Consider the following 25,922-nt stretch of genomic DNA (forward strand, 5'->3'; position numbering starts at 1 on the left):
CTACGCCCGAGTTGGGACCCGCTGGGGGAGGGTTCTCCCGGGGCAGGCAGGGCTTCGTCCTCCAGAGTTGGGGTCCGCAGGGGGGTGACCAGGCCTGTTGATCAGGGTTGGGTTTCTGCTCTCCGCGGGGACTCTTCCTGCCAGCCTGGGGTCCAGGCTCCGTGTGACCCGGGGGAGGGAGGACGGGAGGACAGGGGAGCGTCTGCTGGACAGATGGCCTCCTGGCCTTGGCTCAGCTTTGCGGAGGGGGAGGGGTCCGGATGACCTTAGGTGTGCTGGCTCTGGAGGACCGCGGGATTCCTGGAGGTGGTTAGGGGTTTTTAACTATTTGTATGAGCAGGCCAGAGGTGACACTACAAGTCCAGGGTTGGAATAAACCCACAGGCCCACCCAGGGAGCGTGTTTTGTATCCAGGACTAGCCTAGAGAGTTCCTTCATCAGGAGGCGGGTGGGACTTGGGTGGGTAGTAAGGGTTTTGGACCAGGGCTTGCCCACTTACCCCGCAGCTCTGTGTTGGTGTAGGGGCTGGGAGGGGGGGGTTGTGTCAGGTGTACACTGGCTGAAACACAGGGTGCTTGGCCTGATGGGTGTGCTCTCAGTGGGATTTCAGACGTCTGTTTGCTAAACTGACAGGTACATTTACACGGTGAAAGAGCGGGGAAGCCTGGTGCTGGTGTTGAAGCTTTTTTTTTTTTTTGACCGTTTTCTGCTGTTACACTGGCGATGGCTTTGGTTCATTTAGCAATCACCCCTCCCCCATCTCCCCTTTTAGCCAGGTTGGCCATCAGGCTCAGGTCTTAACCTCCCCAGTAGTTGGGACTCCATGCCTAACTGCAAAACATTTTTCTGAGCACTTGTAGTATGGGCCATGACTGAAGTAGGTTTTGGAGATGCTGTGTCAACCAGAAAGACACCATTATTTTAGTGTTGGAATCTTAGCCGTGAAACAAAGTCTAGTAATAAAGAAAATATTTGTCAATAAATATATGCTTTCGCTGTGGTGAACAAAGCCATGAAAAATAACTGCCCTTGTGGAGTTTCATTCCAGTATGTGGGAAGACTGTAAGTAGTGTCTAGTAAACATGTCGACTAAATGCTAAGGGCAGAAAGAAGAGAGGGAAGGAGAGTCTGAGAGAAAGGGGCGGGTGGTTTGTGTTTTTCCCTTTGTCTTCCTCTCTGGCTTGTCTAGATCTTCCTGCCTCAGCCTCTTGAATGCTGGGTCACCTAAACACCAGCACTCCTGGGCTCACAGAGAATTTCATTAACATTACAATGGCAGGGGCCCTCCGGAGGGAGGTAGGAAGGACTCTGTCTCTGTCCCTGTCTCTCTCTCTCTCTCTCTCCCTCGCACCCCCCCCCCCCCCCCGTGTGTGTGTGTGTGTGTGTGTGTGTGTGTGTGTGTGTGTGTGTGTGTGTGTTTTGAGTCTGTTTTTGCAGTGGGGGAAATCTACCCTAGGGTCTCACTTACTAAGCATAGACTCTGCCTTTGAGCTCTACCTGGCCCCAGATGAGTCTTTGGAACAAAACTCTGGAGGAAATGGTGATATCAAAGTTTAAGCTCTGGTGAGTTCAAGGGACAGAGAGGATGGGACAAGAATGATTTGAGTTAGGGGCTCAGGGAAGGCTTCCCTGAGAAAGCACCATAGGTCCATGACCCAGAGAAGGCTTAAGAGTTAACCATGTGTGGGACAGCACTCAGCTTGGCAACTTGGAGGAAGTGAAAGAGGTTCATGGGCTAGAGGAAGAAAGGAAGGGGAGAGGGGAGAGAAAAGTCTGTGGAGAGCTGGGCTTGTGTGCTCACCCAGGCCTGGGTATAGGACGCCCACCTTCTTTAGGTTGGCTGTAGCTGAGGGTAATTAGGAGTATTTGCATTTTATAAGGCCTCTGGCCAGGGTTCTGTTCTGACTGAGATAAGGCAAGGATTTCTCTGTTTAAAAGATCCCAAGTGTGTGGGACCTGCTTGGATCTGTGTGTTCGTTTTTTTTTTCTTTTCTTCTAAGTTCTTTACCTAGCTTTTAGGAAGGGAAAACGAAGTAGCATTTCTGAGTGTGTGCTAGGTGGGAGAAGCCATTGAAATGATTTTTGTCTACATTACTGTACTACTCTGTACATCCTAAGAGACACGGTTCTCATGTCCATTTTACAGGGAGACAAACCCAGAGGTGAGGTGATGTGTCCACAGTGATGAGTGTAACACAGCTGGATGGAAACCCAGCTGCCTGTTGCAGCCTCCTTCGAGCGCTGGCTGGTTTTGGAGTCAGACGACAGTATTTTAATTTTACTTCAGATACGTGTTCTATTTAACTTGCTTACCCCTTAGTCTCCTTATCTTGAGTGCAAGTGTCTACGTCATAAAGTTTCAGACAGAGTTGAGCTGTAGACAGTTTAGCACTTGTTCAGTAATATTAGTGTCCATAACTAAAAAAATCCTGCTGCTCCTTAGCTATATTGTGACTATTTTGAATAAGATTAAATAGATAATTCAGGTCTTTTGTTTCAAGAGAGGGTTTCTCTGTAGCCCTGGCTGTCCTGCAACTCTCTCTGTAGACCAGACTGACTTCCAGCTCAGAGATCCCCCTGCCTCTGCCTCCCAAGTGCCAGGATTAAAGGTGTGTGCTGCCACCACCGCCTCCACTGCCCGGTGATATTCGGTTCTTGAATTTTGTGTAACCATCTCCTTTCCTCTTCTTTCCTCTTCCCTTAGTGCCAGTGCTGTTTCCATATGATCTATCATTCAACATTGATATCTCATTTCATGCTTTGATACTGTGATAGAACTTACAAAGTGAGAACTTTTAGGTTCCATTTCCTTTTTATCTAGGGAAAGTCAGTTATTTTAACAAATAGATTATAATAGCTATCTAAATTCTCTAATACAGTGGTGGCTAATGAGCTGTTAGGGGCAAGTTATGGTGGCCCAGTCCTGTAACCCTAGCACTTGGAAGGTAGAAGAAAGGAGGAAGATCAGCGATGTAGTCTTTGAAGTCAGCTGGGATATGTGAGGTCCTAGAAATGCCTGGGAGGAAAAGAGAAGGCTTCAGGGAGGAGGTGACTTCTGAACTGAGCCTTAGAGGATGAATAGGAATGTGGTTGATATATTGTGCACCCCAGTAAACTTATCTGGGGGTCAGCGAACAGAACAGCCACTATATTAAACATCGGTTTAGGCACTGGTAGCACACGCCTTTAATCCTAGCATTCTGGAGGTAGAGATCTGTCTGGATCTCTGAATTCAAAGCCACACTGGAAACAGCCAGATGTGGTGACATATGCCTTTAATTTCAGGAAGTGATGGCAGGAAGCAGAAAGGTATATAAGGCACGAGGACCAGGAACTAGAGCTTTTTTTAGGCTTTTAGCTTTTAGCAGCAGTTCAGCTGAGATCCATTCAGATGAGGACTGTTTCTCTGATCTTTCAGTGTTCACCCCAACACCTGGCTCCGGGTTTGTTTTTATTAATAAGACCGTCTAAGATTGTGTTACATGGGAGTTTTGCAGGTTAGTAAGTCTGAAGGACAGTCTGTATAGTGCCCTGAATATGAAAGCATGCAGCTGTTAGAGAGCTCGTTGTCCGGAGATGAGGCTGGAAGACAGGGCTATATGAGACACAGGTCAAGAAGTTTGTAGTTTAGTCTGTAAGCCGTGGCGGAGTGCCAGAGAGTACTAGATACAACTCAAGCATTCCGTGTTGCAGCTGGAGAGCAATGTCACTCTGTGGGGACCCTGGGCTTCAGTGTCAATTCCTAGACTTGGAGACCCAAACTTGAGTTTAGTGAGGTTTTCAGCAGATTCAGGGAGACTGACTCATTCAGTAAACTCGGAGGGGACTGATGAGTAAACCTACACTATTAACTGACCATACAAATGGAACTGTAGAATGACAGATGTTTCTACCCTCTGGCCATTGTCCTCACCGCTCGTCCCCTTTCTGGCTGGTGCTAGGGCATCTTACAAACTCCCTCACTTCCCATGTGTTTTTCTCAGGCTTCATGGACATGAACATGAATAGAGTAGTGCCTTTCTCCGGCACTACTCTATATAGTTGGTAATAATTATTGATAGAGTGAGTAGTGCTGTGGTATTTGGGTGGGATCCTGTGCTTGTGAAACTTAAGAAAGAGGAAGAATAACTTAAAAAAAATTGACAAGTTCAGGGTTACACTGAGTTTGAAGCTAGTCTGGCTGACATGAGACCTTTTCTTACCCAAAAAACAAAAATTAAATAAATTTTAGAAAGAAAGGAAATTTGAGCTGGCCTGTGGTGGCAGCAGCGCATGTCTTTAACCCCAGCACTCGGAAGGCAGAGCTAGGCGGATCTCTGTGAGTTCAAGGCCAGCCTGGGCTACACAGTGAGTTCCAGGAAAGGCGCAAAGCTACACAGAGAAACCCTGTCTCAAAAAACAAAACAAAACAAAAAACCAAAAAACAAACAAAAAAGAAAAAAAAGAAAGGAAATGTGATGGGAGAGGTTTTTTAGAACTAAGTTAGCAGAGAAAGTACGTGCAGATTCTGTTGTGTGGAGAGTCTTGGGCTAAGTAGTAGTATGGGTATACGCGTTGGAATTGTTCAGGGAGTAACCCAGACTGTAGATGGATTTTTTTCTGTTAAAACTCTAAAACTTGGGGCTGCAGGGATTGCTCCGTAGTTCAGAGCACTTACTGTTCCTTTTTTTTCCCCTCCTTTTTTTTGAGACAGGGTTGGTTTTTTGTTTTTTCTTTTCTTTTCTTTCTTTCTTTTTCTTTTTCTTTTTTTTTATTCTTTGTATTTTCTTCCTTTTATAAGATTTGGATCTTATAAAAGTTTTAATATCCTAGCTTCACAAAAATAAATAAATAAATACACAGTAAGGTCTACTTTTACTTTGGAAACAAAAACTGAGGGCCATGTAGCAAAAACTGAAACTGACTACAGCTATATCCTTATAAAAGAAGTACCATGTTGGAATTGACTGGGCCATGCTGAAGGGAAGGTGCTTTTAGGTGCTTTGAGATGGCTTGCCTTGTCAGGGTCTGATCAGGACAGTCCTTGAATCTGGAGAGCCTGGGACAATGAGTAGAGTATGAGCCTGCCTTGGGTCTCTTTTGGCGAGGGCACAGTGAGTAGAGTGTAAGCCTGCCTTGGGTTTCTTTTTGGGTGGGGGAACAGTTAGTAGAGTGTGAGCCTGCCTTGGGTTTCTTTTTTTGGGGGGGGCAGTGAGTAGAGTGTGAGCCTGCCTTGGGTTTCTTTTTGGAGGGGTGGGCAGGGAGGGTCTTGCAGTCTAGTGTGGCTTCACCTCAGAGTCATCCTGCTGAAGCTGTCTGAGTCCTGGGGTTGCAGGTCAACCTGGAACTTGGAAGTCCCAACCCCCCTTCTGTGTGCTAGAGTTAGACAGGCAAAGCCACACCCAGTTACCCCGTTTGATTGCTTTGTGTGTTTGTGTGTGTGTGTGTGTGTGTGTGTGTGTGTGTGTGTGTGTGTGTTGTTTTTGGACACAAGGTTTCTCAGTATAGTTGTGGCTGCCCTGGAACTCGCTCTGTAGACTAGGCTGGCCTGGAAGAGATCCACCTGCCTCTGCTTCTCAAGTATTAGGATTAAAGGCATGTGCCACCACTACCCTTTAAAGGCATGACCTCTAAAGAATCAGTTTGTTTCTGGTGTGGCCTGGTTTCAGTATGGTCTGGGCAGTCTCCCACACATCCACACGGAAGATGCCAAAAATCTTGAGGGTACAGTTTAGAGCTCAAGAGACTGCAAAGGAAAGGGGTTAGATCCGTGTGTAAGTTTAAGGTGCATTCCTAGGGTATCTCTTTCTGGAGGCTTGACACTTTTGAGGTGAGGTGGGGCTGTCCCTTCCTCTGTGCAGTCTTTGGACACGGATATTTTATCCACACTACTTTAGTGGGAGCCACTGGGATTGGCTGTGGCTGCCTGTTTACACCCTCCTTTGCTGCAGTTTACAACACTCTCCTTTCTGCGGGTTCAGTTGATCAAGTCAATGATGTTCACTTGTGCAAGGCAAAGGGCAAAGTGAGACAGTAGCAATGAACTTTGAAGATAGGGGTCAGTTGTAACTACAACCCATGCTGTCCCAAGGTCTGAAAACAAAGCTAAGTCTCAGCTTTGGCATTCCAGAGGAGAGAGAAGCCCAGGAGTGGGCAGGGAGCTGCTGTTTAGATTCTTCTGGGAGGGCTCTCTGCATTGGCCTGTTGTGATGTGTGTTTGTGTATTTTGTTTTTTGAGATAGAGTCAGTCTATGTATCTCTGGCTAGCCTCAGACTCTGATCTCACAGAGAGCCAGATCCACCTGCCTTTGCCTTCAAGTGCTTGGATTAAAGGTCTGTACACATGCCCCGTTAGTTTTTTGTTTTTTGAGACAGGGTCTCATATTGCCAGGGCTGGCCTCAAATCTCCATATAGTGTATACCAGTCTGGAACATCTGATTCTCTTGCCTCTACCTCCCATGTGCTGGCATTATATGCATGCATCATGTGCCCAGAGACAAAGTCTCACTATGTAGCCCCAGGGGGCTTGAGATTTGCTGTGCAACCTTGGCAGTCCTTGAATTTGCAGTCCTCGGCCTCAGCCTCCCTGATCCTGGTATCAGGGTAAGCCATCACACATGGAACAAAGAATGTTTTACTTGTACTTAAAATCCTGCATAGCTTTTTGTGCACCTATACATCATTGCTAGGCAATGTACAGCCAAGTATGAAAGGTTTACCATTGGCCCAGCCCAGAGCACTGTACTTTGTAGGACATAAGAATCCTGTGAGATGAACTTTGCCTTTAGGAGCTCTCCCTCCCACTGCAAGCAATTACAGAACAATTTGCTTCTAGACCAGAAGTGTCTTTTTGTTTGTTTGTTTTTTGTTGTTTCAAGACAGGGTTTCTCTGTGTAGCTCTGGCTGTCCTGAATCTCTCAATGTAGCCCAGGCTGGCCTCAAATTCAGAGATCCACCTGCCTCTGCCTCCCAAGTGCTAGAATTAAGGGCGTGCGCCACCATGCTTGGCTGACCAGAAGTATCTTAAGGGGGCTTTTCTTTTTGTGGGTGGTGGTTACGTGCTGCTCATTTGAGGTGGCTGGGGTTACCTCTCAGGAACATCCTTGGCACCTAAGATAGAGTGACAGCATTTGGAAGGAGCTGGTGGCAGTTGTGGAATTTCATTTCCATCACCTGTCCCCTACTCCATCCCACTTCAGTTGTTCTGTGGGGCTGAGGATTTAATTCAGGGCCTTTGGACATTAGAACATTGCCCTGTCACTGGCACCGTTCATTCCCTGTCACCACTGACCCTGTGCTCTTCTAGAGGGAACCCTGTCCACAGAAGAAGAGCCCCAGTTCATTGCATTCCATGACTATATGCCATTCATTCCTAACCTAGAGAGGGTTTTAACATTTATTTACACCTCCTGGGAGGGGTTATGCTCTTTGTAGTCTATCAACACACAGTAAGTTAGTTGTCAGGCATTAGTTTGACCGAGGGAAAGCCTGGGCAGGCACTTAGGGCAAGGACTCTGGAGTGACACACCCCTGCATGGCAGGAGAGAAACCTTTCAAAGAAACTTCCCCCTTCTTAATTAATTATGGGTGTTTTGCCTGCATGTGTGTCTGTGGAGGCCAGAAGAGGGTGTTAGATGTGCACCCACCCACCCCCATCTGCCTTGGGACTGGAGTTAGAGATGGTTGTGAGCTGCCCTGTGGGTCTTGGGAATCAAGCCCAGATCCTCTAGAAGAGCAGCCAGTGCTCTCATCCAGTGAGCCATCTTCTGGCCCATAAAGAAACTTTGATTTTGGTGTTTGAGATGGAGTCTCATGAAGTGCAGGTTAACCTTGAACTTGTTATGGAGCTGAGATTGGCCTGGAATTCTAGGTTCTGCTTCTACCTTTCAAGTGGTAGGATTATGGGTTTCCTCACATGGACAGGATCAGTCTGTTTTGAAGCAAGGTTTGGCACATAGTAGGTGCTTAGTACAGGAAGTCAGGCTACCATACTTCGCTAGAAACTTTCATGGCTATCAGAGTCCCTAGCTTCTGAGCTACCGTTTTTTTTCCAATACTAGGCTTATCTGGTCCTCTGTTGGTTGGGTTATAGGGAAAAGTGTGTCTGACACTGAGTATGAGGGCTTTCAAATAAAGGTGGATTTATATTATTTCCTCCTTTTCCTTTTTTCTTTCTTTTTAGTGGTTTATTTCTTTATTATGTATACAGAGTTCTGTCTGCATGTATGCCTGCAGGCCAGAAGAGGGTATCAGATCTATTATAGATGTTTGTGAGCCACCATGTGGTTGCTGGGAATTGAACTCAGGACCTCTGGAAGAGCAAGCAGTCCTCCTAACCACTGAACCAACTGAGCTATCTCTCCAGCCCTCTTTTTTTTTTTTTTTTTTTTCCCTGAGGCAGGGTTTCTCTATATAGCTTTGCGCCTTTCCTGGAACTCACTCTGTAGCCCAGGCTGGCCTCGAACTCACAGAGATCCACCTGCCTCTGCCTCCCCGAGTGCTGGGATTAAAGGCATGTGCCACCACCGCCTGGTGTGCTCTCTCTCTCTCTCTCTCTCTGGTTTTTCAAGACAAGGTTTCTCTGTGTGGCCCTGGCTGTCTTGGAATTCACTCTGTAGACCAGGCTGGCCTCAAACTCACAGAGATCTGCCTGTCTCTGCCTCCCAAGTGCTGGGATTAAAGTGTGCGTCACCACCACCAGATCTCTCTGAAAGTATAAAATTCATCACCCGTTGCCCCAAGTTCTTTTATACGTTAAGAATCCAAGTCCTGGGGACTGGAGGGATGGCTCCGTAGTTAAGAGTGCATATTGCTCTTGCAAAGAACCAGCACGCACCCATGGTGGATGGCACACACACACACACACACACACACACACAACTCCAGCTCCTGGGGATATGGCACCTCCCCCCCCCCCCCCTCAGGTACCTGCACACTTGTGCACATACCCACACACAGACATATGCACATAGTTAAAAATAAAGCCAGGGGTTGGGGATTTAGCTCAGTGGTAGAGCGCTTGCTAGGCCCCGGGTTCAAGCCTCAGCTCCAAAAAAAAAAAAAAAAAAAAAAAAAAAGGTCAATCTTAAAAGTCTAAGTCTTGCGACAGTCTTTGATCACCTGCCTTCCCCACCCCCACTGCTCCTGCTTCAGACTTTGGTTTTTCTCATGTGCCTAAAACCGCTTTTCTTTACTCACGTGCACCTGCTCTTTCACTTATTTCAGAACTGAGACTCTACTCTCTCTGACTTCTGATCTGCGAGTAGGAACCCCAGCTGAGAAAGGCTTTCTGATTCCCTGTTAGGAACCAGTATCTCCTTCCTCAGGTCCATGACAGCCCTCTCCCCTCTGGCTCCTGGGTGCTGGGATATAGTCATGAACTGTGTAACTCATGGAGTGGATAAAGGTGTGTGTGCACGTGTGTGTAGTGTACATATTGTGCAGATGGGGTGGGAGTGCCATAAAGCTGGAAGACGAAAGAAGGAAGCGATCCTGTGGAGGAGAATGAGAACGCTCTTGGTAGGAGTGGAGGGTGGGTCTTGTCTCTTGTAGTGTGTAGAGGGAAGGCAGTGACGTGTTCTGAGGAGGTGAAGGAGCAGCTGCTGCCAGATCAGGAGACCTGGTCTAGACCTGCGTTTTTAAGGCCTTCCTTGCTTAAACCTGAGGTGGTAGGCAGTTAGAAACTATTAGGTTTGTTTAGTTTGAACATAGTAGGTCATGTGATGAGGTAGTGTTGGAGAGGAGTCACACAAACTGATGCTGTAGGGAAAGACCGGAGTGGTCAGGAATGAGACAACAGGACAGAGGGTCAGTGAGACCACGTGATGGGCGGGATGACATCTGCCGGGTCTCAGTGCACTAACCTTGAACATGTCGGTGGTTTCAAACACGTTTCCGAAGCAGATGAAGTGTGAAGAGGAAGTAGGAAGCACAGGCTGTCTTAGTGGCTGGGTGGTGGTGAGTAGGGGTTGTGCTCTTGTGGGTCACATCTCCAACTGATACAGAGAGGAGCCTGTTGTCCTTTCTGGTCTGCTGAGAGTACTCTGCTTCAGGGTGAAGCAATCCTTTATGTATGGCTCTGTAGGCGGCACCCTAGGGTGCTGCCTGAAATCCTTTTGTTCCATCACCACCTTTCAGCTTCATTTTCTGTCTCTGGTTTTGTTTCTCAGGACAGATGATCTGACTCACAAGTGATTAAATTGACTAGAAGTTATTTATTTCTGTATGGTTTCTTTTTCGTTAGGCTTCTAGTCAGTTTTGCTGGTCTTTTTTTTTTTTTTTAAGATAGGGCCTCTGTATTTCAGGCTGCCCTCAAACTTGGAATCCCCTACCTCTGGCTCCTGGGTGCTGGCCAATGTGTGTGGCACGTTATGTACAGGTAGGCTTGTATACCAGGCACCGAGCACTAGGAACATAGCAGAGAACATGATTAACATCTCCCTTCATAGAGCTCATTACCTAGGAATTTGGGGACTTAGAGTCAATAAACAGGGAGGTACTAAATATGAGAGCTGGTGAGAAGTGTACTAAGAGAAATAAAAGTAGGTGTGGTGGGCAGGTGACTTGGGGGACAGATTTCTCTCTTTGATACTGGTTATGGAGCCTGGGTCTCCAAAATACTAGGCAAACTCTGGGTTTCTTTTATTTCTAAGATTTGTATTATTTTATGTGTAGGGTATTTTGCCTGTGTATATGTTTATGCACCATATATAAGCCTGGTGCCTGCAGTGGCTGCAGGAGGGGATTGGATCTCTTGGGACTGGAGTTTACAGACAGCTGTGAGCTGCCATGTCAGTGCTGGGAATTGAACCAGGGTCTTCTGGAAGAGCAGCCAGTGCTCTTAATCACTGAGCCATCTCTCCAGTCCCTGGGCTTCTTATTTTAAATGGAGAAGTTGGGGCTGGTGAGATGGCTCAGTGGGTAAAGGAGCTTGTGGAGAAGCTGATGACTTGAGTTCCATCCCTGGGATGCACATGGTAGAAGGAGAGAGCTGACTCCTTCGAGTTTCCCTCAGATCGATCTCTCTCTCTCTCTCTCTCTCTCTCTCTCTCTCTCTCTCTCTCTCTTTCACACACACACACACACACACACACACACACACACACACGTAATAAAATTGGATGGATGGATGGATGGATGGATGGATGGATGGATGAGAAGTCAAGCCTAGAACTTAAGACTGAGGCAAGAGGAGTGGAGACCAGCTTGGGCTATTAAAGAAAAGCTGTCTCAGAGTAAAATATAAAGAACTCTCACTGATAAACAGACCTTTGTAGGAATCTGCTGGTGAGAACCGGTTGTGCAAGTGTCTGAGGGAAGAGCGATCAGCGTGGAGAAATGCAAGTGGAAAGCCCTGTAGGCCAGAGTGCTTAAGGAGACAGGGAAGGCCTGAGTGCAGAGGCCCAGCCAGAGCCTGACACCAGTGGGCTGAGCTGGGGTCAGGTGTTGGGGTCAGCCCTACTTCCTCCCCAGGTGTTTCCAGTGTTCGTCCAGGGCGAGAGTCGCTGAGTCAGGGTTAAATAAGCTCTTTCTCCAGCACTGGAAGGAGACCCAGTGGTTACCCCCTGTGATGGGAAGTCCTTAGGGCATGGTCTAGTGACCTTGCCAGGGAGGCTGGGAACCTTTCAGGTGACAAAATTTCAATTTGTTGTATACCTTTTCTGACCCGAGTGCCTTGCCTCTTTGGGTCTATTTCTTTATTTGTAGAGAGGTTTACATTTAATGAGTTCCTGGAGTCTCTGACTCTGGCAGGCTTTTGTGTTTCTGATGTTGAAAAAAACCCTCTAATCTAGAAAGATATTCTAGAACAATGTTTTCTAATCCTGGTCTTACAACACACTAAGGTGTGTCATAATTATGACAAGAGCTACAGTGAATGTCTCAATACCAAATTGAAGGGAAATTTGTGCCATGTCCAGTAGGATCCTAGAAGATGAGCATGCTGGGAAATGGGAAAACTGATTAGAAGCAGCTTCTTTAGTACAAGGTTGGGCATCTTGGTCTTTGGAAGGAGGCAGAAGCCTGAGCACTCTGAGTGTTCGTCATGGCTCACCTACTGCTGAGTTTCTTGTGGTGTGAGAGTAATGTGTTGTAAATGGTAAATTTCTTACATCAAACCCAAAGTCTGATTTCAGTGACTTGGAAGAAACAATAACTTGAGTTAGTCAAGTCTTGGGTCTATTAGCCCTCGCTACAGCCAGACTGTTTATTGGACACCATAGACTCTCTGGTTAATAGGTCAGAGCCCCATGGCTGTAGGCACCGAGGTTCTCCTGGAGTGAATAACCAGCTACATCCAGAACTTACTCACACTGGATGATAGGTCTAATACCTGCCCTTACCTCATTAGCTCTCAGCCTCTGGTTTTTGTCCTAATTTTGACGTTTCAGTTTCTATTAGTTTCTGTTTTGTTTGTTTGAGAGAGCATCTCATGGAGCCCAAGCTAGCTTTGAACTCTTGATCGTCTTGCTTCTACCCCTGGAGTGGTAGGATTCCAAGCATGGGCCGCCAACACTTGGCCTCGTTTGTTTTGAAATGTTAGGATCCAAATGTGAAAAGGAAAAAGTTCAGACAATTTAATCCCTGTTCCTTTCTGCAGAATTGGGGTACGTGGTGCCCTTCAACATTTCCATTAACTCTATCTGTATCTCTATTTAGAATCTAAAATAAGAGTTGGCCTGTCAAGATTAAGATAAAGATGAAGTCAGGCTGGGAAATGCATGATTGGAGTGAGAAAGGGTAGAAGGATAGCACTCGGGAGGCAGAGGCAGGCGGATCTCTCTGAGTTTGAGGCCAGCCTGGTCTCCAAAGCGAGTTCCAGGAAAGGCTCCAAAGCTACACAGAGAAACCCTGCCTCGAAAAAAACAAAAACAAAAAAAAAAAAAAAAAAAAAAAAAAAAAAAGAAAGAAAAGAAAAGAAAATATACCTGTCTTGAAAAAAACCAAAAAGAAAGAAAGAAAATATGATTGAATTTGGTAGTAATTCAAGCTCTTAAACCTTTCAGGAAAGCTAAGAGGATACCTGAAAGACTACAGCCAGTTGCAGATTGTTCTTTGGTGGCAAGTAACTTTCACGCAAGCTGTCCCGATGATTATCATAACCAAGTATTTTTTTTTTTTTTCTTTCAAAAATAGGTCTCAGTCTGGAGCACTGGCTGCTCTTCCAGAGGACCAGAGTTCAATTCCTAGCACCCACACAGCAGCTTGTAACTCAGTCCTAGGGGATTCAGTTTGTTCTTTTGGCTTCTAAGGACACCAGGTGCGCACGTGGTGTACAGACATATGCAGTCTGTCGGGCGGTGGTGGCACAGGCCTTTACCCAGCACTTAGAGGCAGAGGCAGGAGCATCTCTGTGAGTTCTAGGCCAGCCTGGTCTACAGAGTGAGATCCAGAACAGACTCCAAAGCTACACAGAGAAACGCTGTTTTGGAAAAACAAAACAAAAAAACCAAAACTCAGACATATGTAGGCAAAACACTCACACATAAAGTAACAAAAAATTATTTAAAAATAGGTCTCAGGCTGGGTGGTGTTGGCACACGCCTTTAATTCTAGAACTCAGGAGGCAGAGCCAGGCGGATATCTGTGAGTTCGAGGCCAGCCTTGTCTGCAGAGTGAGATCCAGAATAGGCACCAAAAACTACACAGAGAAACCCTGTCTCAAAAAACAAACAAAAAAGGTCTCAAGGTACATGCATAGAAGAAAACATACAGACACCTTTAACAATTGAAACTTTCCCTCCAAGACAGGATAGGGTTTCTCTGTGTGGCCCTGGCTTTCCTGGAACTTGCTTTCTAGACCAGGCTGGTCCCGAACTCACAGATCCACTGACTGTCTCTGCCTCCCAGTGCTGGAACTAAAGGAGTGCACCACCATGCCTGGCTAGCAGTCTGAACCAGAAAGAAGTTTAAAGGTGCCCACAAGCTGAACATGAAAATATGCAAAGAACTTATCAAACAAGCTTTTGATCCTAGACAACTAAGACAGGGCAGCACACAGAAGGTGACAGACGAAGGCGGCCATCAGCAAGCACCCCGGCCTTCCCCTGTGACAGCCAGCCTCAGGGAGACGTAGACTTAGCAGCCCAGCCAGTCCCCTCTCCTTGGGGAGAATCGGCTGTGGCTTGGTGTGCATAGGAAGGAAAGGAGTGTTGTCCTCCTACACTGCTTCTAGTTCTTCCTTTTCCTTAGTTTTCTCTAGGAACGGTTTTCCTCTGGTTTAAAATGTTCAACCCCGGGGTTGGGGATTTAGCTCAGTGGTAGAGCACTTGCCTAGCAAGCACAAGGCCCTGGGTTTGATCCTCAGCTCCCCCCCCCCCCCCCCAAAAAAAAGTTCAACTCCAAGGTTTGGGGTTATCAACTCTATTGGAACAGCACTTGGGAAATGAGAGCATAGAAAAGGCAGGCTATTTAGTGTGTTTTAACATCCGTCTCCCATGTATCACCAGGCCAGTGATAGGACATTTTCCCCCCACTAAAAAAATGTTTGTTGTAATGGGTTGGGGATTTAGCTCAGTGGTAGAGCGCAAGGCCCTGGGTTGATCCTCAGCTCAAAAAAAAAAAAAAAGTCCTATAAAAAAAAAAAAAGGCCAGGCGGTAGTGGTGCACACCTTTAATCCTAGCACTTGGGAGGCAGAGGCAGAGGCAGGCAGATCTTTGTGAGTTCGAAGCCAGCCTGGGCTACCAAGTGAGTTCCATCCAGGAAGGCCCAAAACTACACAGAGAAAACCTGTCTCGAAAAACCAAAACGGAAAAAAAAAAGAAAAAAAAAAAGAAAGAAAAATTTGTTGTTATCTTTTTCCCTATGAAAAAGAAGCTGTTCTTCTCTTAAAGAGTTTCATTATAGCCCAGGCTGGTCCTGATCCTCCTTTCTCTGCCTCAGGTGCTCAGATGACAAGTGTGCCTCATCATATAGGACCATTTCCCTTTTTATTATGATTTGTTTGTTTGTTTATTTTTGAGACAGGTTTTTCTGTGCGTAGCCCTGTCTGTCTGTCTTGGAACTTGCTCTGTAGACCAGACTGGCCACAGAGATCTGTCTCCTTCTGTCTTTCAAGCGCTGTCATAAAGATGTGCACCACTACCCTATTATTTATTTAGGCTTTTACATTGTATTTTACATGTATGAGTGTTTTGCCTACATGTGTATGTGTGTGCCGTGTGTATGCCTGCTCCCTGCAGAGGTCAGAAGAGGTTGTCAGATCTGAAACTGGAGTTACAGGCAATTGTGAGCCACTATGCTGGTGCTGGGAACCAAACCTGGGTCCTCTGGAAGAGCAGCCAGTGCTCGTAACCATGGAGTCAACTTTCCATCACCTTCCTGTTTTTAAACACAGGGTCTAGCTGGCTATGTAGCCCAGGCTGGGTTCAACTTTCCTGCCTTGGCCTTCTGAATGCTGGGATTATAGGTGAACTATCACACTCTTCTCCAATCTTGTCATTCATGAGTACTGATAGACCATTGACTAGTGTTTCAGAACACTGGCCAAATAAATCTAAGTCCTGGGGTAGTGGCCAAGCATTAACAGTTTCCAAAGTACCCAAGGTAATCCTTCAGGTCCAGCTATAGTTAAAAAACCACCTAAGTAAGCCGAGTGGTGGTGGCGCACGCCCTTAATCCTAGCACTTGGGAGGCAGAGGCAGGTGGATCTCTGTGAGTTTGAGGCTAGCCTGGTCAACAAAGTGCGTTCCACAATAGCCATGATTGTTACACAGAGAAACCCAGTCTGGAAAACTATAAAAAATGAAAACGGAAAAACCACCTAATAAAGAAAAGCTGTTCCCACCCTTCTTTGGCTCCCGTCAGTTGTTGGTGCTTGCTCCTTAGCCCTCCCCTCCCTACCTGTGGTGCCCCCCCCCCCTCCTGTCCTGTGAGCTTCCTCAGCCTCCCTGGGCCGCATCCTGAGCACTGGACGGGGAGCTGCGGGCAAAGCTGCCTTACTGCCTGGCCCTGTCCACTCGGCATGCACTCTTCCTGTTGGTGATCTGGAAGGTGTGAGGGGAAGCCTGCCTGCCCCCCACCGGGGTTGGCAGAACATCATGAATACTGCTTTCACTATGTGGTAGTGACATTGTACACACGGGAAACAGAATGCTCTCTCCAGGTGACACGGCTAGTGAGCTGTCGGGGATTTTATCTAGGCAGAGTCTATGCTCTGAGCCACCGTGCTCTGTAGAGGTGGGGCAGGCCTGGGGCTGGAAGTTTCGCCTTTGTGGGGTGGTTGTTTCTAGTTTTCTTAAATTCTTTCCTTACTTTAACATTTATCTTAAACCCATTTAAAAGCATGTTGTTTTTCTTCTTTCCGTAGGTGGTGATTGGACTCTAGACCATGTGCCTAGGTAGTTTTTCCTTTCTCCGCAGCTCTGCTCCCCCTGCAGCGTCCACCACACCCTTGCTTTGAGAACCTCACAAGGTATGATGTCTAGGTTGATGTGCGCTGGCCTTGAAGAGCTGACTCTGGCTGCGAGAGAGCTTTTATTGTTTGTTGGGTTTCATTTTGGTGGTAAAATGCAAGAGCTCTCCTAGCTTAGGTGCGCAGCGGCAGCAAGTACATTTGCAGTTGTGCAGCCGTGGTCCGTCCATCACCCAGTTCTGTCCGTCCCAGAGCCCGTCCGTGTCCTCACACTCCTGCCCACCTCCGTTCTTCTTTCCGTCTGTGCATTTGCCTGCTTTAGGAGTGCCATGTAAATGGAACATCTGGCTTGTATCACTCTGTCTTCAAGCTTTGTTCATAGTGTAATGTGTCCAGATTTCTTTGTCTCCCCACCATTCCTTCCTTCCTTCCTTTCCTTTCTTCAGTTGTATGAATAGAATACAAGACTATCCATGCTAGGCAAGCATTCTACCACTGAGCTATATCCCTAACCTCCATCCTTTTTCAGGCTGAGTAACATTTCATTATTTACATATACAATTTATTTATTTATTTATTTAGGTTTTTTGAGACAGGGTGTCTCTGTGTGGCTTTGCACCTTTCCTGGAACTCCCTTTGGAGACCAGGCTGGCCTTGAACTCAGAGAGATCCGCTTGGCTTTGCCTCCTGAGTGCTGGGATTAAAGGCAAGTGCCATCACCGCCCGGCCATTTTTATATATTTTATATTTTTTAAATATGTTTGTTCATTGATAAATGCTTGGGTTGCCCCACCTTTGGGTATTATAAATGTGGCTGTTATGAATGAGTATGTACACATTTTGATGCCTTGTAGTGTGTGTGTTGTGTATGTGTTTTGAGTCAGGGTTTTGCTCTGTAGCTCAAGCCTTGAACTTGACTTTCCTGTGTCAGCCTCCTGAATACTGACATTAAAGGTCTGCATTCCCATGCTTGGCCCATACACCTAGAAATGGACTTCTGGGTCATTTGGTGTTCTTTTTAAATTTTTTTGAAGAATTTTCCATTGCCTACCAACCTACCTACCTATTTGGTTTTTTGAGACAGGGTTTTCTCTGTGTAGCCCTGGAACTGTAGTGTAGTGGAATTCCCTCTGTAGACCAGGCTGGCCTCCAACTCAGAGAACCTGCCTTTGCTTCCCAAATGCCGGGATTAAAGGTGTACGCCACCACCGCCCAGCTGTAATACCATTTTATATTCCTTCTAGCCATGCAGAAGGCTTCCAGTTTCACACATTCTTACCAAGAGTTGTTATTTTCTGTTTGTTCATATTATTATTACCTATCCTGATGGGTGTAACTTACAGGCTTATCTAGTTTGACCCATGGAGTCCACCAGGCAAGGGACTATTTTCCTGAAGCATAAATGTTGTAGAAAATAATTTGATTAAAACCTTCACTCAGCAGTTCTCAGCCAGTTGTTTCATTTGTGTGCCCTCCTGTTCTTTCTCCTGTTCTTTGTTATTTTGAGATAAATCCCATGTATCATATCATTATATTTGTAAGTGTTTCACTAGATGTCTTTAAACAATAAGAAAGATAAGGGCATCTGGGTGTGGTGGCAATGCCCCTTGAAGCCTAGCACTCAGGAGGCAGAGGCAGGCGGATCTCTGTGAGTTCAAGGTCAGCCTAGTCTACCAAGTGAGTTCCAGGGCAGCTAGGGCTACAGAGAGAAACCCTGTCTCAAAAAACCAGAAAAACAAAACAAAACAAACAAACAAAAGGAAGATAGGATTTTTTTTTTTTTTTTAAGATAGGATTTCACTATTTTACTCAGGCTAGCTTCAACCTCCTGGGCTCAAGTAATCTTCCTGCCTCAGCTTTCTGAGTAGCTCGGACCAAAGGATTTGTGCCTATACATCCATTAACAAAAGGATCCTTACCATTCCATTTTGTCTGATGATGAAAAGGTGATGTGCCATTGGACATTCTCCGATATTCCCTTAGATCAGTGGTTCTCAACCTTGTTAATGCTGTGACCTTTACCCTTGAGTACATATCCTCCTGTTGTGGTGACCTCCAGCCTTAAAATTATTTTCGTTACTACTTCATAACTGTAATTTTGCTACTGTTATGGATTGTAATATAAATATCTGATATGCAGGGCATCTGATAATTGACCCCTGTGAAAGGGGTTGAGTCCCGTAGATTGAGAACTATTTTCTTCGATCAACAGAACATTACAGTGGGCACACTGGTAAATACAGCTGGTTGGTTGTTGTATCTGGAGCTGTGATGGGTTGTTGGGGAAAGTCTGCCTTAGCTGGGATCACTTTCCTGCAGATTAAAGTTAGAGTAGAGGCTGACTGCCCTTAGGGCTGGGCAGTTATGGTGAGAGGCCACCTAGATCTCTGGAGAGAAGGAAGGTGACTGAAGGAGGAAGGGAAGAAGGAAGAAAGATATATGGTTATCTGCACATGGAGTAGGGAGCAGAGGTGGGTAGGAAGGGAAGAGTACATTGAGTTCCTCATTTTCTGGTTTGATTAGACAGTGATGTGAAGTGGTAGGCATTCAGGAGAGACACACTTCTAATTTGAATTCTCATTGTCCTCTGGCTGTTGCTGGGCAGTGGCAGTGAGCCACAGTTCCTGGTCAGCTAGCCATGAGATCACGTGGATGAACCACCCATATGGTAGTGTATTGTGTGGCCAGTCTATGATGCTTAGTGGGTCTCTTCATCTGTTTTCTGCTGCTGTAAGAGAAAGACCATAGACTGCGTCATTTATAAACAGTGGTTTATTTGGCTTATAGTTCTAGAGGCTGGGCAGTCTAAGGTCAGAAGGCCACATCTCCGGTGAGGGCTTTTGTGCTGTATAAGATGAAGTAGGCATGTGTGTGAGACAGAAACCCACCATTTTTACTAAGAACCACTCCTTCCTTTATCCGCTCATGAGAGCAGAATCCTTATAGCCTAGTCTCCTCTCAAGAGCCCCACCCCAGACTACGCGTATTTCCAGCCCTTAGGAGGAAGAAGCAGGAAGATCAGGAGGAAGGTCATCTTTGGCTGTATGAGACATATATCACCTTCTGAACCCCAAAGGAAGAAAAATCAAGTCCTGCCCCTTAATGCTGTCACTATGGTTATTAAGTTTCAGAGTGAATTGTGAAGGAAACATTCAAACCAGATAAGTAGAGTAGGTATCTCAAATTTTGTTTTTGAAACAGTGTCTCATGTAGCCCAAGCTGGGCTTAAACTCCTGAGTATTTACTGCTTCTGCCCCAAAGGATGGGGTTGTAGACCTGCACTTCCACATCAGGATTACATTAAAAGATAAAACATTTATTTAGTACTTAGTATGTGTGCACTTGTCATGATGTGTGTGTGTGTGTGTGTGTGTGTGTGTGTGTGTTTGTGTGTGCGTGCGCGCGTGTGCATGCAGAAGAGGACAATTTTGGTGAGTGAGTTCTCCACTATGTGGGTCAGGAGGTTCAAACTCAGGTTGTCAGGCTTGGCATTCTTCACCCATGGCATTGTCTTACCAACCACTAGGTTTACATTTTTATTTTCACTTTTAATTTAAAATGAATGACTTTTCTGCAACAAATCCCATTGTAAGGTGAGGAACCTCTGTGCATGTGTCCGGGTGGCTGAGAAAAGCCCTTTCTTTCTCTACTGCCTACTGCTGTGGCAACCACAGAGATCTCCAAGGCTAGCAGTATGTCCTGTTCCTGTAACATTTCAGCTTATGAATCTTTTCAACTCTTGTTGGCTTTGGTAGAAGAGATGAGTAAGGGCAGCTTCAGAACTGCCAGACGGAGATGCCAGAGATGGGACCAGTGGTCCTGTGGAATGGCTACTTTTTCCTCTCAGGAATGGAGATTTGGTTTCTAGCAAGTCTGAGATTATTAGACTCCTGCTTAAATTTGAGACGTCCTTACTACCAAAACACGATGCTTTTACAAGGTTCAGTGGGAGGAATCTCCCCCACCCCCAAGCTGAGGACCGACCCCAGAGCCTTGCGCTTGCTAGGCAAGTGCTCTACCACTGAGCTAAATCCCCAAGCCAAGGGATTCTTTAAGACGGTGTGTGAGCAAGGGTTATTGTCTCCTTTGCTCTCAAGTGTCTGTGTTCTAGTCTCACAAGTGGAGTGCCAGGCAGTTCTGAGATGTGTTTGCAAGGAAGGCAAGGCAAAGTAAGTGCAGGTTACAAAGGTTCGGATTTTATCTACACCCAGCTCTTTGACTTTGTTGTCTAGTCCTAGCTTCTTCCTCTCAGTCGGCTTTATAGTCTGTACAGTTCCTGCCCCTCTGCTTCTATTCTGTTTAATTTTGATGATTTTTATTTTATGTATATGGGTGTTTTTGTCTGTACATCTGTATACCATGTGTGTGCCTGGTGCCCTCAGAGGCCAGAAAAAAAGCATTATATCTCCTGCAATTAGAGTTACAAACAGGACCTCTGGAAGAGCAGCTAGTGCTCTTAACCACTGAACCATCTCTCCAGCCCCTATTCCATTTTCTTGTAACACAGCAGTTTTATTGTGGGAAAACTCACATACCACCCAGTACCTTTACAATACATAATTTAGTGTGTTCATAAAGTTGTATCCCTTTATGACTTAGGATCATCCTATGTCTTCCTCCTGGGTCCTCGCTCCTAGATCTTAGAGCTGGCCTTTCATCTCCACTGGTTTCTCACTGATCTCATGCTCAGACAGATGTCCTTATCCTGGGACCTTGGCCAGTAGGTGCTTTTTCACTGATGAAATATTTAGATTTAATCAGTTTCTGTAGGGATCCAGGAATCACAGACAAGGGCTACTTCAGATAGATCCTTTCCTACTTACAAGACCTACCACCCCTTAAGGCTTTTCTTTCTTTTTTTTTTTTAAGATGTATTTATTTATTATGGATACAGTGTTCTGCCTGTATGCCTGCCTGCAGGCCAAAAGAGGGCACCAGATCTCGTTACATATGGGCGTGAGCCACCATGTGGGTGCTGGGAATTGAACTCAGGACCTCTGGAAGAACAGCTAGTGCTCTTAACTGCTGAGCCATCTCTCCAGCCCTTAAGGTCTTTCTTCGAGAATCGAACCCAGGGCCTTGCGCTTGGTAGGCAAGCATTCTACCACTGAGCTAAATCCCCAACTGGGCCTTTCTTTATGAAAGTTTCAGGGGCTAGGTTGTAGGCAAGTGGTAAAGGGTGCTCAGTATGCATAGTGACCTGGATTTAGTTTCTAGCCCCCGCCCCCCATTCCAAGTCTTAGAAACTATACACAATGTGTTGCACATTTGCCTAATACTTGAGTGGTAATAAAGTTACTTGGGAATCTGTGACTGTCCTTGAATAATCTCAGCTATGAACAAATGACCTTGGGAGATTCTAATGTTGGATCACCTTCCAGTAAACACAGTGGCACTTGTAAGCAAACAAGGAAATGGATGGTAGTATATGTTCAGTGATCGTAAATGCTGTGGAAAAAAAAAAAAAAGCAAGGCAGAATAAAGGGCTGGAGATTAGGGGTAGGGATGATTGTGGAGAGCACCCACATAGAGTGAAGATTTGTAGGACATGAGGAAGTGAGTCCACAGGAACCTAGAACAAGAACCTTTCTTTTCATCTTGTTTCTCTGTGTAGCCCAGGCTGACCTCTAACTCAGCCTCCTAAATTATGGGATTATAGGTATGCACCAAGTGGGCAAGGACTTGTAGATCAGAAAAAGCAGGAAATGTGCAGGTTCTGAGGCAGAAGCATTGCCAGAATGCTTGAGGAATGGTAAGGAGATCAATGGATGCCATGACAGACTTGATAGGACAGAATCTTGTGGAGGAGGCATGCCAGTGAGACCCAGCAGGCTGTGTTCAGGAGGAGACAGGATGGTGTTGGAGAGACATTGGGGGGGGGGGCATTGCCTGACTTACATTTTCAAAGCAGCATTTGGGTGTTATGTTCATCATGTCTGTTATAGGCCAGGGCAGAATCCAGAGCATGGTGGGAATCCAGGAGAGGTGATGCTGTTGCTCATAGAGAGAAATGGCTGGATTTGGATATATCTTAAAAGTATAGTCATGGTATTTGCATGTGGGTTAGGTGGAAGGTATGAAGGGCAGGAAAAAATTTGACCTCAGCACCTGGAATAATGGCAGTGTCATTTACTGAGGAAGGATGAGTATAAGGAAATCAGAAGTTGCTATTAGGTCTAGAAGAGATGAGGTGTCTGTTAGACGTCTAAGCAGAGTGCCAAGTCTAGAAGTGCAGTTACTAATTTAGTAAGTTCTTAACAAAGGTTTGGAAAGGCAGGAAAGCAAAGATTTTATTGAAAACAACGGTAATAATGGGAGAGTAAGGAAAACCACGGAGCTAGGGTGACTTCTGTAGGGATCCTGTGCCTCAGTGTGCCTCAGTGGCTGGTGTGAGTTCCAGTGTCTCTGTAAGCATCAGACTTTTAAACCTATGGATGAACTTCCTTTGCTGAACCGTAGTTTTCCATGTGTAAAGGAGCCTGGGTATCTGTTTTAGTCATTTGCAGATTACTCCTCCTCCTCCTCCTCCTCCTCCTCCTCCTCCTCCTACTACTACTACTACTACTACTACTGTTTTACATGTATTACATTTTATTTTTTGTGTGTATATGTGTACACATGCCACGGTACTTGTGTGGAAGGTAGGGAACAATGTGTAGGAGTTGTTTCTCACCTTCCACTATAGGTGGATTTTTCTTTGGGCCACCAGCTCACAAAAAAACAACACAGAGACTTATAACTATCAAAGCTCGGCCTATAGCTTAGGCTTGTCCCTAACTAGTTTTTTTTGTTTTTGTTTTTGGATCTGAGGATCGAACCCTGGGCCTTGTGCTTGCTAGGCAAATGCTCTACCACTGAGCTAAAACCCCAACCTCCTAACTAGTTCTTATAACTTAAGTTAACCCACTTTTTAAAATCTATGTTCTTTTATGTGGCTTGGTCCCTTTATCCCATACTCCGCCTTTCTTCCTCTCCAAGTCCACTCTGTCCTCAGGAGTCCTGCCTAAGCTCTTCCTGCCTAGGTAACGGCCACTCAGCTCTTTATTAAACCAATCACAGTGACACATCCTCACACCGGGTCAAGGAATATTCCACAACATTCCACCGTGTGGGTTTGGGGGCTGGCCCCTGTTTATTTTATACTTTGTAGGCAGACCAGCAGCAGCAGTCTGTAGTGGCACTTGGAAGCCACCAGACATGATAATCTTGGAGGTCCTCTTCTTTTCCTACCTCCTGTGCAATGCCTGGGCCTGCCATAGGACAGCTGTTTCTTACCCACTTTCCTAAGGTGGAGACTCTTTGGGCTGCTTTTTCTTTTTTTAATTGTTTGGACGTCAGGTGTCTCATGGAGTAAAACATTAGCTATTCACTTAGAATATGTATGATTTTTTTGGGCCACTTGTCCTATAAGCAAGCCTAGATTATGTCCAGGAGAGTTGTGATATGTATATGGAAGGGTCTATTTATCCACCTTCAGAGTCCATACTTATGTAGAAATGTATTAGATGTGCATACATTTGCCCAGTTGTTGAGGCCTTGTCTGCTCAAGGACTCAGAAATCCTTAAGGCTAGTGTAATCTTTCATTTTATCAAAGTCTGGCCTCACAGCGGGGAGAAAGCTAGTCCTTATGGCTCATAATTCCTTATTATTTTAGCTCTACCATTCCTAGTCTGGGACTTGGTTCTGGGTCTAGAAATATGCATCCCCTCCCCTACATTTCCTTTTATCTAGTTGGTGATTTTGCTAACTTCCTTTGAATACCATCCATGGAAGCAATGTCTCAAAGACCAATGTCCCTTCCAGAGTCTAGGCGGACACTCCTGCAGGTCTTGGGGGCAGTGTTTTTTTTTTGGTTTTTTTTGAGCTGAGAATTGAACCCAGGGCCTTACGCTTGTTAGGCAAGCACTCTACTACTGAGCATTGGTATGAAGATGTGAGAGATTCCAGGGAACTGGAGTTATAGACAGTTGTGAGCTGCCATGTGGATGCTGGGAATTGAACGATGGTCCTCTGGAAGAGCAGTCAGTGTTCTTAACCAGTGATATGTCCTTGAGTGTAATTGGTCACTTTGCCTTTCTATTGTCTTCCAGGTACGGAAGTTCTCTGTCCTGCCCCTACCTCAATAGTCATTCCTTCTTTTCTTTTCTTTTTCTTCTTCCTCCCCCCCAGGCAGGGTTTCTTTGTATAGCCCTGGCTATCCTAGAACTCTCTCTGTAGACCAGGCTGACCTCAAGCTCAAGATCCGCCTGCCTCTGCCTCCTGAGTGCTGGGATTAAAGGTGTGCGCCACTACTGCCCTACTAAAAATTCTTCACCATTATAAGCAATCATTGAGCATAGATGGTGTCAGTGTGTAAACTGGCCATAATATGGCCAAATCAAAAGTTCACCAAGTGGTAAGAAACATTTCTTCCTTTTTCCTTGCTTCCTCCCTCCCTGCCTGCCTGGTCTGAAAAATCATGGCCCATTTTGAGGACAACACAGTTTTGTGGTCTTAGAGTGCAGTGGTCCCTGCGCCTGCTGCCAACTTCCTGGTCAGTCTGCCGCTGTGTGTGCCTCCCTGCCTGTCCAACAGAGCACCCTAAGTAAATACATATCAGGCTTTTCAAGTGCCTCAGCCTCCTTGGTGTCCTATTGCTTAACTTTTATTAAATCTCCCTGCTGTTGGATTTAGCATTACTAAGAAATGCTTTTTGTTCTTTTCAAGATGGTTTCTCTGTGTAGTCCTGGAACACTCTCTGTAGACCAGGCTGGCCTTGAACTCACAGAGATCCACCTGCCTCTGCCTCCCAAGTGCTGGGATTAAAGGCGTGCGCCACCATCGCTCAGCTTAGTGGCTTTGTTTTTTAGTAGGATTTTGATATTTAAATTCTTTTTTTTTTTCTTTTTAGTGTGCATGTGGAGGTCAGAGGACAGCCTGTGGGTATTGGTTCTGTGGGACCCGGGAGTGGAGGTCAGAGAACAGCCTGTGGGTATTGGTTCTGTGGGACCTGGGAGTGGAGGTCAGAGAACATCCTGTAGGTATTGGTTCTGTGGGTTCCAGGAGTCAAATTGAGGTTGTTAGGCATGGCAGCAAGTGCCTTAACCTGCTGGGCCATCTTGCCAGATCATAAATGTTTTTTTTTGAAATTTGAAGGTTTTGATCCTATTACAGACAGTTGTGAGCCATCATGTGGGTGCTGAGAATTGAACCCAGGTCTTCTGGAAGAGCAGTCAATGCTAATAACTGCTGAGCCATCTCTCCAGCCTCTTCAGTCTGCTTTCTTATGGTACCCAGGACCATCAGCCCAGGGGTGACACTACTCACAGTGAGCTGTACCCTATTATATCAATCATCAGTCAAGAAAATGAACTACAAGCTTTTCATACACCAATCTAGTGGGGACATTTTCCCAGTTGAGGTTCCCTTCTCTGTGCTCTAGTTTGTGTCAGGTTAGTTTGAAGCTAGTCAGCATATCAGACCTCCTTATTTATGAACAGCTTAGTTTAAACTCAGTATTCCTGATTCAAAAGACAATAATGTTGTGGGTTTTGTATTGTTTTTATTGTTCTCTAGGCTCACCATTTCTGAGGTGTCAGTCCATAATCAA

The 25,922-nt window shown here is 45.8% G+C and overlaps 2 protein-coding genes across 2 annotated transcripts in view; both read left to right on the forward strand.

Annotated features, from left to right (window-relative positions):
- Positions 1-16,348, forward strand: part of LOC118571933 (serine/arginine repetitive matrix protein 1-like) — a 35,407-nt gene extending 19,059 nt beyond the window's left edge. Inside the window, exon 4 of the mRNA XM_036171337.1 lies at positions 16,288-16,348. Within this exon, the coding sequence (XP_036027230.1) occupies positions 16,288-16,322 (35 nt within the window). The 3' untranslated portion in view covers positions 16,323-16,348. The remainder of the gene's footprint in view (positions 1-16,287) is intronic.
- The window catches only part of Znf592 (zinc finger protein 592), a 36,696-nt gene continuing 27,108 nt past the window's right edge, over positions 16,335-25,922 (forward strand). The window contains exon 1 of the mRNA XM_036186229.1: positions 16,335-16,392. The gene's annotated coding sequence lies outside the window, so the exon portion shown is untranslated. The remainder of the gene's footprint in view (positions 16,393-25,922) is intronic.

This window comes from Onychomys torridus, chromosome 1, assembly GCF_903995425.1.
Source record: "Onychomys torridus chromosome 1, mOncTor1.1, whole genome shotgun sequence".
Taxonomy (NCBI): Eukaryota; Metazoa; Chordata; class Mammalia; order Rodentia; family Cricetidae; genus Onychomys; species Onychomys torridus.